Raw genomic sequence first — 11726 nt, 5'->3', positions numbered from 1 at the left:
TGGAGAAATCAGTTAAATTTAATTTGAGTAAGAGCAAATATTGCAAGTGAAACAACTGCATGAAACCAAAGAGCAAAGTAACAGTTTCAGTTGTATTCTTGTTTTTTGATTTATTTGAAGTTTAAATCTGAACTTCCTGGATGTGCAGTGTAAATTTTAGGGATGGTTAGAAGAAAATCTACAGTGATTATCATTTACAATGCCCGAGCCTTCTCCAGCACTGAATACAAGGCCAAGTGTCCACATCTGCTATCATCTATTTTTAAACAACTGCTTGTGACTCCTTGGCTTGCTGACCACTCATTTTTAAGCATGTAAGTAAACATCACAGTACTTTACTCAGACGTGGTTGTTGAGCATGTACAGCTGACACTGAAAGCAGTTTTATTGTGGTTTTTTTTTAGAAAAAAAGGTCTTGAGGGGAGATGAGTGTAAGTCAAATTATTCAGTCTTTAGTTTGCTGGGTTTTGACAAACATTTATTAATGCAAGTCTCAGCAACAAAGTTTTTTATTGCAGTATTTTCAACCAGCAGCAATGTCACAGCTCTACAGCACAAAGCCAGGATGATACACACTTCTTGTTCACCCTATTTCCACACTGCTTTGTGTATCAGACGTGCTCAGAAACAATCTGATGGCTCCACCATCTCCACTTCTGAGACAGCACAGCCCAAAAATCTGTCAGCCTGCTTTAGTCCCCCCTAAATTATTCCATCTGTAAAGCACAAATAACAAAATATATTTTTACTTCTAAGAGCTTCACTTATCTGCAGAAAAATAGAACTGCTTAAGAGTGAGCAAGTTAGATTATGGAAGGGTCCAAGCACACACCCACAGGTTCTGGACCTCCCAAAAAATTTGTGAGGAAGCAGCATTCACAATTTGATCCAACTAAAAAGGAGCCAGCTAGTGTTCAAGGAAAGGAGATTCATCCTATCCAAAATGCTGAATGCCATCTCATTCTCCCTAGAGCAGGATGAGGAGCATAGAGCTGCAGCTGTGAAACTTTTCTCTAAGTACTGGGACACATTAAGAATGAACCTTCCAAACACTGCAAAATTTCAGAAAAAAAACCCTAAAGTTTTTTTTGGTTTGGTTTGGTTTTCTTTTTCCAAAACATAGTGAAAAAGCATACAGAGCTTCAATATCCACAGCAAAAACCAAAAATCAAACAGAGCTCCTCTGATCTAGAGTGCTTTTCTTAAGGTATTCAGAGACTTTAGTGCATTCTTTTTAGAACTAAGCTCGGAAACTATATTTAATTTTTCATTTTATTAGAAAACTAAACTGTGTGAGGCAAAGAAACATTTAATCAAACACACAACAGTGAAAACATGGCACTGACAAGGCAATTAACCCAACCATTGTAACAAACTCTGCTTCAGGCTTCTCTATTGCTTACAGTCAAGTGTACATCATCTCCGCCATGTGAGACATCTTCTTGGGAATATATAAGTAGTATTCCATGTATCCCGAAAGATCTTCAATAGTCACGTCATCCACAAAGGCTCGAGCTTGCTCGGAACAAGACCTGGGAGAGCTTGACGAGGCTGTCCCACAAGGGGACCTGCTCTGGAGAGAGTGGGCATGGACTCCCAGGACTGCCTTCTCGCACTCCGACAGGACGCTCCGGAGGCCGGAGAAGGAATACACCTCCATGGTTCTCCACTGCTTGCACTGGCACTTCTTGTCCGTACAAGGGCACTGCTTGCCGTTGCCAAGCATGGATAAGGACTGGAAATCTGAGGTTTGGCTAGAATGCAAGCTGGTTTCAAAGGAGGAGGGCGGAGCAGGGCAATGCTCTCTCGACTTCTCCAAAGGCTCCTCGGCGGTGAAAGCTTCCCGCGGTTCAGTTCTGCCCTCGCTGGCCTCCAGGGGAGGATCCTGCCCGTCCTTCGTACCCTGTTCTGCCGGGACAAAAACGTCTGAGCTGATGATGCCCTTGGATGTGTCTGCCTGGGACTTGTGTTTCAGCTGGCTGTTGGCTTTCATGTTGCAGTATGTGAATTTGGGAGGATGCAGGACCGGAGACTTGGAGCGCCGGCGGCGCGGGACCCTCGCCGATCCTCGGGAAGGCTTCCTCACACACCTGCAGGGTCACAACGGGGGAGCAGGTAGGTAACTGCAGAATCGACACCACAGCTCAGCAAGCTTTAAAATGTGGCTAAAAATGCCTCAGAAGATTTTTTTTTCCTGCTTAGAAAAGCCAGGTGACTGGTCACTTACTATCTCTGACAGGAACAGCGGAGGAGTCTGAAAAAGTTTGGGCTCCCCCAAAGGAAAGACATGTACAAACAGCCCTTATTTAAGGTGCTTCCCCCAAATCTCCTGTGTTAAGCAAATGATACTTTGTCATCCCAAGCTGAACTGTAGTAGAGAACCTGTACCAGTTGGAGCTGCTGGCAGAATCACCCTGAATATCCAGATACTTCAATACAGATATAAAATAACCCAAGAATGAGGTGAGAGAGGGTTGCAAAGGACTACCAAGGAAATCAGTGGAAAAGGAAGTTTTAGGAACCCCCTCTAAGAGAAGAGGCAATACTGAAGTCTTTGATGAAATCCCCTTAGAAACATCGTATTGATTACGGAAAAATTTTGTAATAGAAAGGAGAGAAGAGATATGTTGAAGCAACTAATTAACAACAACTGGCACTGAAAGCAGCCTGCAACTGTTAAATGTCTCATGTTTTACCCATGCCACGCTTCCTTGGAACAGACAGTCTGTTGCTTGGCTCCATCCAGGGCTGCTCTTGTTGCTGTTCTGAGGATGGTCCCCTCGCCCACGGCCAGAGCTGCAATGCATCTGAGGAAGGGAAATGCCACGTCACAGCAGTGCCTGAACACACAGCTCCAGAGGTCCAGATTCAGCCTGTTCCCTCTGGATGCTCAGCTATCACAGTCAAATTCCCAGCCTTGACTTCCTCTGAAGTCAGTGGGTAGAAACAGGGCATTTACAGGGATTTATCCGACCCCTCTTTACTACACTGGCCTCAGTCAAGTGGCTAAAGATCGGTGAGATGAAATGAAAGGCAGCCAAAATGCCCAGAGGCTGATGTCATGCCCTATTTGTAGCAAAATGACACGTTAAAGGAATGTAAACTCAGGTTTCCAGGCGTTCTGGTCAGACAATAGTTGTTAAAATAGCCTCCCACTCATCCGAAATGCAAAGTCAGGAACCAGGAGCAGCAGGGTGAGGGGGAGTCAGTGGGGAAGGGGGTGAGGTACAAGAGATAAGGACAGATTATTGGTTCATTTATCATTAAATTTCCCAGATAAACATGGAATGACCCTGGAGGTCCAGATGACAAACATAAATGCCTCAGCACACGAATCTGTATTTATGATGGCTGTAGGTATGACTTGGAACAGGGGATAGGAAACTGTAGGAAACGAGGCTGAAATTCTAGCAAAGAGCCCCAGCACTCTGCCCAAAGCTGATCTTAAGGGATGATTCACAAGACTTGAGCAGTTCAAAACACATGCCTGCAAAACAAGATCTTGTTATGCCTAAGAAGGTATCATCAGTAATCACCCAGAATCCCACACAGTCTGCCAGTGGTACTACATCAGAAGTGGGATGTCTGATAAGCACAGCTCCTTGTTAGAGAACAGACATTTTTTTCCACACTTCTCAGAAGACCTCCCGAAGCAGAAGAAACAAGTAGCAAAGCAAAGTGTATTTCCACAAGCAGGGGAAGTCCTGAGTTTGCAGTACTGACAGCTGTGGAGATGAATTCACAGGGTAACAATGTCAATACAAAGCTTTCTCCCGTGTCTGTGAATTCCTAAAAGACTTCCCAGTGAACTGCCTCACAGAGTGTTAGACATTTATTAGCTCCTACTTTTAAGGAAAATCTTATCCTGCGTATAATCAGCACACCCAGTGTGTTATGGAACAAGTTTTTAATACCAGAATGGTTGCATTTTGCTCCACAAAATCCCCTGAAACCAGAAACAAGCTCTGTATCACAGCAGGTGACTACAGCTACCCTGAGAGTTAAGAGTGGGTTCATTGCTCTGGGCAAGTCATTTGTATTTCCATAAAGTCAGTGTGTAATTTCAGTCAGATATTGTGTCAGAATTAGTCTGTAATAAAGTACTCCTTTGCATATTAGACAGTTACAATTACTGTATTTCATCTGAAGTGATGCAGCTGTCTTCTCCTGAAGAGCAAAGAAACTTTCACCAAATTACTTTTTCTTTTTGAAATGCAAAGTAACAGCAAACAAACACAAACAAGTAACAAAAATCTGACGGATTACATGGCCCTTTTGGTTGCTCACTTACCCTGCTGCATCCACTCTCAGCTTTTTGAATGCTGTTTGTAGACTCTCTTCCTCTTCATCTTTAGCTTCCAAGTCCATTGATGAGCTCTCAGTGGGTAACCAACCGTGCCATACAGAATAAACTGAAATACAGAGATTGGGATGTGATGCTGAGGTCTGACCACACGTGGTCTGTACAAAACTGACTGACTCTGCCATGGGTGCTCGTTCTTCTGGGGGCAACACCACTCCTTTGTGATCAGGCCTGCCCAGGGCTGCTCACTGTGAACCCTGAGTTTCTCAGAGCAGGCACAGCCTGTGTCAAAAATAACAGGGAGTCTTGAGTGAACATCTGAGTGAACAGATGTTATGGATCCTGCCAATCCGCGTAACTTAGAGCTGTGAGCACAGGCAGCAGAGCCTCAGGAAGGTACAGAACCACAGGCTGGCTGAGGCTGGAGGGGATCCCGCAGGTCTTGCCTTACTGCTCCAACAGGGCCACCCAGGTAGCTCTTGAATACCCCAAGGAGGGAAGGCTGCAGAGCTGCCCCGGGCTCAGCCCCCCTCAGTGCCCCGTCCCGCTCGGGCAGCACGTCCCGTGTGTCACGGCCTCTGCTCCCGTCCCGGGCACCGCTCAGCGCAGCGCGACCCTGTCCCCTCCGCGCCCACCCTGCGGCCATCACACACCTCGCTGAGATCCCTCCGGACCCTTTTCCCCCCGGGACGGTCGGCACTGCCCCCCGTGACCCCCCCGCGCCCCAGCCCGGGCCCCGCCGCCCCCTGCCCCGGGGCCTCTGCGCGGGAACACCCGCGGCGGCCCCTCCGCGCCCCCATCCCCGGGGGCGGTGTGGCGGCTGTCCCGGTATCCCGGGGGTGTCCCGAGGGTATCCCGGGGGTATCCCGGGGGTGTCCCGAGGGTATCCCGGGGGTGTCCCGGGGGTGTCCCGGGGGTGTCCCGGGGGTCCCGGTGCCGTCACTCACCCGCCGCCTTCCCGGGGGCGCGCAGCACAACAGGACGTGACGTCACGGCCCCGCGAGGGCGCGCCCGGGCCCCGCCCGCCCCCGCTGCGCGCGTGCGCGAGCGCCGCCTGTTCCTGAGGGGGCGGCGGGAGGCGCCGGGCCCGGCCCTGAGCGCGGTGAGTGCGGGGCTCCCCCATCCCCATCCTCGTCCCTGTCCTCCTCCTCATCCCCTGTCCCTGACCCCTCTCGCTCCCCCGGGGCCGGTGAGCGCCGTCGTGTCCCCCCGGCGAGCCCCTCCCGCGCTGGGTCGGGGGAGCCCCGCGGGGTCCGCGCTGAGTCACGGCCCGGCCCCGCCGCGGGGGTCGGGGGTGGGCTGGGGAGGGGAGCCCGGGGGGGGTGGGTGGTGGTGTTAAAAATACGGGATTTAAAAAAAAAAATACGAAATTCGAAAGTGTCAAATTTAAGAAAGGGAGATTTAAAAAAAAAAAAAGAAAAAAAAAACCCAGAAGATTTAGAAATGCGAAATTTAAAAATGCGAAAAAAAAAAATTTAATGCGAGTTTTAAAACAAAAATTTTAAAAAGGCGAAATTTTAAAAGTGTAAAATTTGAAAGCTTTAAAATTTTAAAAGGTGAAATTTTAAAAGTGTAAAAATTTTAGAAGCGTAAAACTTAGAAGCTTTAAAATTTTAAAAGATGAGGTTTTAAAAGTATAAAATTTTAAAGCTTTAAAATTTTAAAAGGTAAAACTTTTGAAGAGATGAAATTCAGAAACTACAAAATTTTGAAAGATAAAATTTTGAATAGACGAAATTCAAAAACTATAAAATTCTGAAAGATAAAATTTTGAAGGTACGGAATTTAAAAACTGTAAAATTTTGAAAAGATAAAATTTTGAAGATATAAAATTTAAAAACTGTAAAATTCTGAAAGATAAAATTTTAAAATATAAGTTTTAAAAGTACTTGTTCTGCATTGTTTTGAGTGTTTGCTGTGTTGGTGATGAAGGGCAGCACGATAAAATATTTCATCTAAAACTGGTACTATATTTTCAGTCATGTACAGTGATTTTTAAACTTTTAACCCTCATCCTCCTACTAAGGTTATGTAATACAGGAGTTTGGTATGAAAAAAAGAAAAAAATATTTGGCCTGATTTTTTTATTTATTTTATTTTATTTTAAAGAATCATCTAAAGATGATTAAGGGGGCCAAGGAAAAAACTGAAGTAGGGACCCTGTGTTTCACCAGAGCAGTAGTATTTGGCTAAGAGAGTGTATGAAATAGTAACTTGCTCAGATTCCTGTTGTCAGTGTCTGTGTAAGTTCCTCTCATGTTTACTCACTCTCTGACTCACTGGACAACATGTGCCTTGAAATTGTTGTGATACATCATCCTTCTGTGTGTGTCATCAGAGCTGCAATCCAGGGTGTCCAGGTGAAATCACAGCCCAGGGAGCAGCCAGAAGAGCAGCAGGGAGAGCTGCCACCTCCAACGGGGTTGGGGTGGTGAGGGAGCAGAGACTGCCCCTCATACGTAACTCAGCTGCAGAGGTGCAGATAACCAGCCCCTTCCTCATCTCAGTGGCCCTTCACTGGGTCCTCTCCAGCAGGTCAGTGTGTCTCCTGTTCTGTGGAACCCAGTGCTGAGCAGGGGGAAGGATCAGCTCCCTGGACTTGCAGCCCAGGATACTTTAGTCCCTTTGCCACAAGGGCCTGTTTCTGGCCCGTGTCCATCTTGGTGTCCACCAGGACCCCGAGGGCCTTTTCTGCTTGTTCCTCCCCAGGACAGGGCTTTTCCCTTCCCCTTGTTGAAGTTCATGAGGTTCCTGTCGAGGTCCTGCTGGTGTATCAGCCACTCATCCCAGTTTGGTGGCAGCAGCAGACTTGCTGAAGGTGCTTTGCCACATCAGCCAGATCACTAATGAAGATGTTGAAAAGGACTGGTCAGTCTTGACCCTGGGGTTCTGACCTCCAGAGAGCCTGGAGAGCATCAGATTTAGAAATATTTAGAGATTCCTGTGTAGTAGATTAAATGACAGCTAGGGTAGATTAAAAAAAAAACAAAACAAAACAAAACAAAAAAACCCATTAGCCAGTTTTATCAATTCTTTTTTTTTTATTATTTAAAACAAGGCTTGCTGCTTGCTGGTTGTATTCATTTGCATTTGTACTTGTTCACCAACTGATATTGGAACATTTTAATGGCTATTTGCAATATCATGTTCTGATAAGATTGTATAGCTCTTGCTGGGGCCTAGACATAAAGTCAAAAAATGTTGTTTGGCTTAAAACTTTATCCTGTTCTAAGAAAAATCTGTTGGTTTGAGTTTTTTTTAAATACATGCATAACATCGAGTCCCAGGTGAGGAAATAACAGCTGTAACAGGTTGACTGTTTCTAGTGGTGGTGCTCCTCACTTTCCCCTCTTCTGCAATTATTGTGGTGACACTGTAAGACAAGTAGCAGACTTACTGGACTGTAATGGATGTGCAAGATGCTTGTTGACACCAGATTTTACTTTGAATTGCTAATTCAGCTACAAGAGACTGTTTGTTTCATTCTTGGGTGTCATAAAGCTGGTTCTGAATCAGCTTTCAAAAATGTTCTGGTAGAATGACCTCAGCTGTAGTGTGCACAGTGTGCTATTTTGAGTTTATTTTCATGTATTATGGTGCTGCTGGGCAACTAATGTTTTCAACAAGGATTTGGCCTTTATTTTCTTATGCCTTTTTTCTGCTCGCAGCAGTACATGGTAATTCCATCACCTTCTGGCCATCCCAATGATGAAATCAGAAGCTAAGGATGGAGAAGAGGAAAGCCTGCAGACAGCATTCAAAAAGCTGAGAGTTGACACAGCTGGGTAAGTAACACCACAGGGAGGCACAGAGTTAACATGTTACACATGGACTCGAGGGGAACACCCTTGCTGTGAAATTCGAGGGAAGGAGGTAACTGCAAAAGGTTGGGCATGGAAAGCCTTCATTACAGTTAAACAGACTGAATTCCCTACCTGTGGACTGTAATTTGTTTGATTGCTGTCAGCTTGCAGCTTGAAACAAACCTCACAACCATCAGCAGCTGACAGCACGCTTGAAATGAATTTTGGCATTAATCTGCCTGCCAGAGTTCACCAGTGCTGGAGTCCATAGTGCCAGAACTCTGCTGCTGAAGTGAGCCTGTTGTCATGGCTCTGAAGGCCTGGCATGAGAATAAACTCTCATCTTTTCCCAGGAGAGAAACTTTCTTTCCATGTCACTGAAAGAGTGCGTTAGATTCAGTGCATGATTCCCACACAAACTTATTTTCATTGCTGTCACAGATTTTCTATTTATAACCAAAATCATTACATGGGAAAGAATGCTTTTGGTATTGTCTTGTTTTGTGGGAGATCTGACACGTGGCACTTTCCCCCACTGACCCAGGTAAGAGAACACAAACACCATGTGTCTTCTGATCATTTTTATGATCAGGAAGCTGCTGTCAGTGATGCAATTATACAGTCTCTGAAATGAAAGTGTAGGTGAGGCAGCACATAAAGATCAAGGTGTGAACTAGAATTACCACTGAGCTGAGATTGTGAGTAGATGGGCTTATAAAGCTATCTTTCTTTTAAGCAATTAAACTCATTAGTACTGAATTGCCTCTCCTTTTTACAGTATCTCTAGTCCCACCCCCTAGCTGGGCATACTTAGTTACTTTGGAATTTTTACTGGTGGCCTTCAATTTTCTTCTCTGTGTTCACTATCCTTTAAATGGAAATTTAAGGATTTGGATTTGGATTCTTTTAACCCCATCCTAGATTAGTGTATGGGGACTAATTTTCATTTTTCAGGTTATCCACCCTGCTTACAAACAAATTTAACACAGGATTTGGAAAATAATTTTCTTGTGAATTCCAGTGTAATGTGTGAAGTCACAACTGGGAAAAATTGTTCTTATTACAAGTCATTCGAAATGGGAGTCTGGGATGAACTTACAGCACCAGAAAATTTAGTAAATATTCTGAGATCCCTGGCTTGAGTAGAAGTTGAAGGTCTGACACGTCTGTGTTGCTCAGTAGTATGAGGAGTTTTAGCTTATGTTGCCCTAGACAGAGGCTCAAGTGTTCTTCAGCTAAACAAAGTCTATTTATGTCCAAAGAACATTTATTTTTAGGAAAGAAAGGCGTATTTGTCCCTGGAAAAAGAGACGTGTTTCTGCAGTGATGGTGTTTTTCCCCTCCCCTCTCTCGGGAAGCTGGAATTCAGTCATTGTGTGTGTTGGTCATTGACACAGGGGGGGTTTGGGCCTGCTGCTGAATGGGATCCTTTGGTGAAAGAGTGTTATACAAACCTTGGAGAGAGGAATATGTAAACACTTATCCTTCTAATTTGGGTCTTTATGGGCAGGATTTTAAGATGTACTCTAAATGATTTGGAGCGATGTTTTCTGGGAAAGAAGATTCCTAAGGGTTTTTTTTCATAATCATATTGCTGACCAGTCTAGGCTGTTAACTGTTCATTCTGTCTTTCACAGATCTACTGCTTCACTCTCTGTGGGTGAAGGGACAAGTCCCAGAGCACTGGTTAGAACAGTGGCAGATGAAACCAAACCTAAGACTGTGTGTGCTTCTAAGGAAACCTGGCATGGGTAAGAGAAGCTTGGGATTGTCAGACTACTTCAGATGATACTGCATTGGAAGGGAATTTTAAATAGACAAGGTTTCTAGTAAGTACCCCCCTAAACAAGGAACCTGAATGTGCTTTATTAAAGAACTGCTTCAAATACTGCACCCCACTTTTTGCTGTTCATATATGACTGCTGTTCTTATTTACAGTTATGGGAAGTGAAATGCTGGTCAGCTCTAGGTTGCTAAACATTACAGATGTTTCTCAGTACAAATGTGAGTTGCTGGTTTTGAATCAGACAATGATGAATGCACCTCTTTCAATCATCTTTTGACGTTGCAGAAGCTGTCATTGTGCCTTGGGAACAAGATTAAAATAAAGAATTGATTTCTGGAGTGTCTGTGCAGAACTTCATGCTCATCTGAAACAAAAGCTCCCTTTGCCCTGGATTCATTGCTTTTGTGCTGCCTTCTTGTTCTTTGTCCTCTTCTTAGGGGTTATTTTGTCGTGTCTCACGTGCTTTACTCATTTTCTAGCTTTAAAAACCCTCTCTTTTGAGTTCATTTCTCTAGTGTTCCTTTCGTATTTTATAAGCTGCTTGACTAGTACAAAGTCAAATTCCAAGACAGCAGAACACTCTGAGTTTGAGGCTCTTGCATGCAGTGTAAATGCAGTAGGGATTTTGCCCAGTGCTATTTGTGACCCAGCAACAAGTCTTGTAGTGAATCTTCACTCCCTTTTGTGTCCTTCCCTGGCAGGTCTATGAAGAAGCCTCCGAGAGGAGTCGTGAGAACCCAGCGTCGCAGGCGTTCCAAGTCCCCCATTCTTCATCCTCCAAAGTTCATCCACTGCAGCACAAAGTCACATTCCACGTGCAGCCAGCTGGTGCAGAAGAGCCAGCTGGATGCCCAGGACGACAGCAGTGGGTTTGGGATGCCAGTCTCCAGGGAAGCTGGTGCACAGGGACGATGCAGCGCTGCTCCTGACCCTGGCCACGAGGGAGCTGAGGTTGAGTCTTTGGGGGTTTCTGGTACACGGTTGACATCGGAGAACGGGCCGGAGAACTCTCCAGCTGCAGCTTCTCTGGTGTCCAAAGCCAGCCTAAAGACTACGGAGCTTTCTGACTTCCAGTCCATGTGCAGGCTGAACACGAGTAAGCCGTGTGCCTGTGCAGGTAAAGCCTGTCAGTGCAGACTGTGGCAAGACATGGAAGTGTACAAATTCTCTGGCTTGCAGAACAGCCTCCCCCTGGCACCCGACAGAACAGTTTCTGAGGATCACTCGCAGCCTTTGCCATCAAGAACTCCCTCAAGTTCTCCACGCTCTTGCTCTGAGCAAGCCAGGGCCTTTGTGGATGATGTGACAATTGAAGACCTTTCGGGATACATGGAGTATTACTTGTATATTCCAAAGAAAATGTCTCACATGGCAGAAATGATGTACACCTGACAGCAGTGAACGCTGACGAGCACCAGAAGGGTGGCTGGTTTAAATCTGCTGTCACACTCATGTGAAGATCCAACCCACTCCCTGCTCACTTGCAATAAAAACACTCTTTGCATCTCAGCTGATGTTCATTATTTAAGCTGGACCAACAGTTTAGTTTCAGCATTATAATTTAAGCTTGGAATAGATAACGAGGTAAAACGTACCTAGATCATCCCTGCCTGTACTTAAGACCCAGCACTTGGGAAATTCTATTTTTGTTTTCAAAATCCTCTTTTTGTTTTGCTGGAGGAAAAGAGTGCCTATTTTGCATGGTGATTAGAGCCCTTATTGTCAGACACCTGGTGTAACTCAGTTTCTTTGAAATCACTTTGACCTCAGGTCTTAACACTTAGGCTTGTGGTTTTGGATGCTTGTCCCTCTGATTTTTTTTTTTTTCATAAAG

At 45.1% G+C, this 11726-nt stretch overlaps 2 protein-coding genes across 5 annotated transcripts; one reads left to right on the top strand and one right to left on the bottom strand.

Moving 5' to 3' along the window:
- On the bottom strand, nucleotides 1-5323 carry LOC113948415 (oxidative stress-responsive serine-rich protein 1-like). Of its 2 annotated transcripts, none has more exons than XM_027646031.1 (4): nucleotides 5251-5323; nucleotides 4292-4412; nucleotides 2697-2807; nucleotides 1-2090 (listed from the first exon to the last, which is right to left on the bottom strand). In XM_027646031.1, the coding sequence occupies exons 2-4, from the start codon at nucleotides 4366-4368 to the stop codon at nucleotides 1406-1408; spliced, it is 873 nt and encodes a 290-aa protein (XP_027501832.1). In that variant the 5' UTR covers nucleotides 4369-4412; nucleotides 5251-5323; the 3' UTR covers nucleotides 1-1405. The 2 variants fall into 2 exon arrangements, with proteins under 2 accessions (XP_027501832.1, XP_027501833.1); XM_027646032.1 differs by lacking the exon at nucleotides 5251-5323 and adding an exon at nucleotides 4957-4978.
- On the top strand, nucleotides 5321-11401 carry OSER1 (oxidative stress responsive serine rich 1). Of its 3 annotated transcripts, XM_027646030.1 has the most exons (5): nucleotides 5371-5405; nucleotides 6642-6838; nucleotides 7975-8088; nucleotides 9744-9857; nucleotides 10594-11401. In XM_027646030.1, the coding sequence occupies exons 3-5, from the start codon at nucleotides 8009-8011 to the stop codon at nucleotides 11282-11284; spliced, it is 885 nt and encodes a 294-aa protein (XP_027501831.1). In that variant the 5' UTR covers nucleotides 5371-5405; nucleotides 6642-6838; nucleotides 7975-8008; the 3' UTR covers nucleotides 11285-11401. The 3 variants fall into 3 exon arrangements, with proteins under 3 accessions (XP_027501829.1, XP_027501831.1, XP_027501830.1); XM_027646028.1 differs by lacking the exon at nucleotides 6642-6838 and having other exon boundaries at nucleotides 5321-5405; XM_027646029.1 differs by lacking the exon at nucleotides 5371-5405 and having other exon boundaries at nucleotides 6337-6838.
- Nucleotides 11402-11726: the final 325 nt, after the last annotated feature.

Source organism: Corapipo altera, unplaced genomic scaffold (genome assembly GCF_003945725.1).
Source record: "Corapipo altera isolate COAL_440 unplaced genomic scaffold, ASM394572v1 64, whole genome shotgun sequence".
Lineage (NCBI taxonomy): Eukaryota > Metazoa > Chordata > Aves > Passeriformes > Pipridae > Corapipo > Corapipo altera.
The sequence above is the reverse complement of the archived record's forward strand: the minus strand, read 5'-3'. Positions and strand labels throughout refer to the sequence as shown.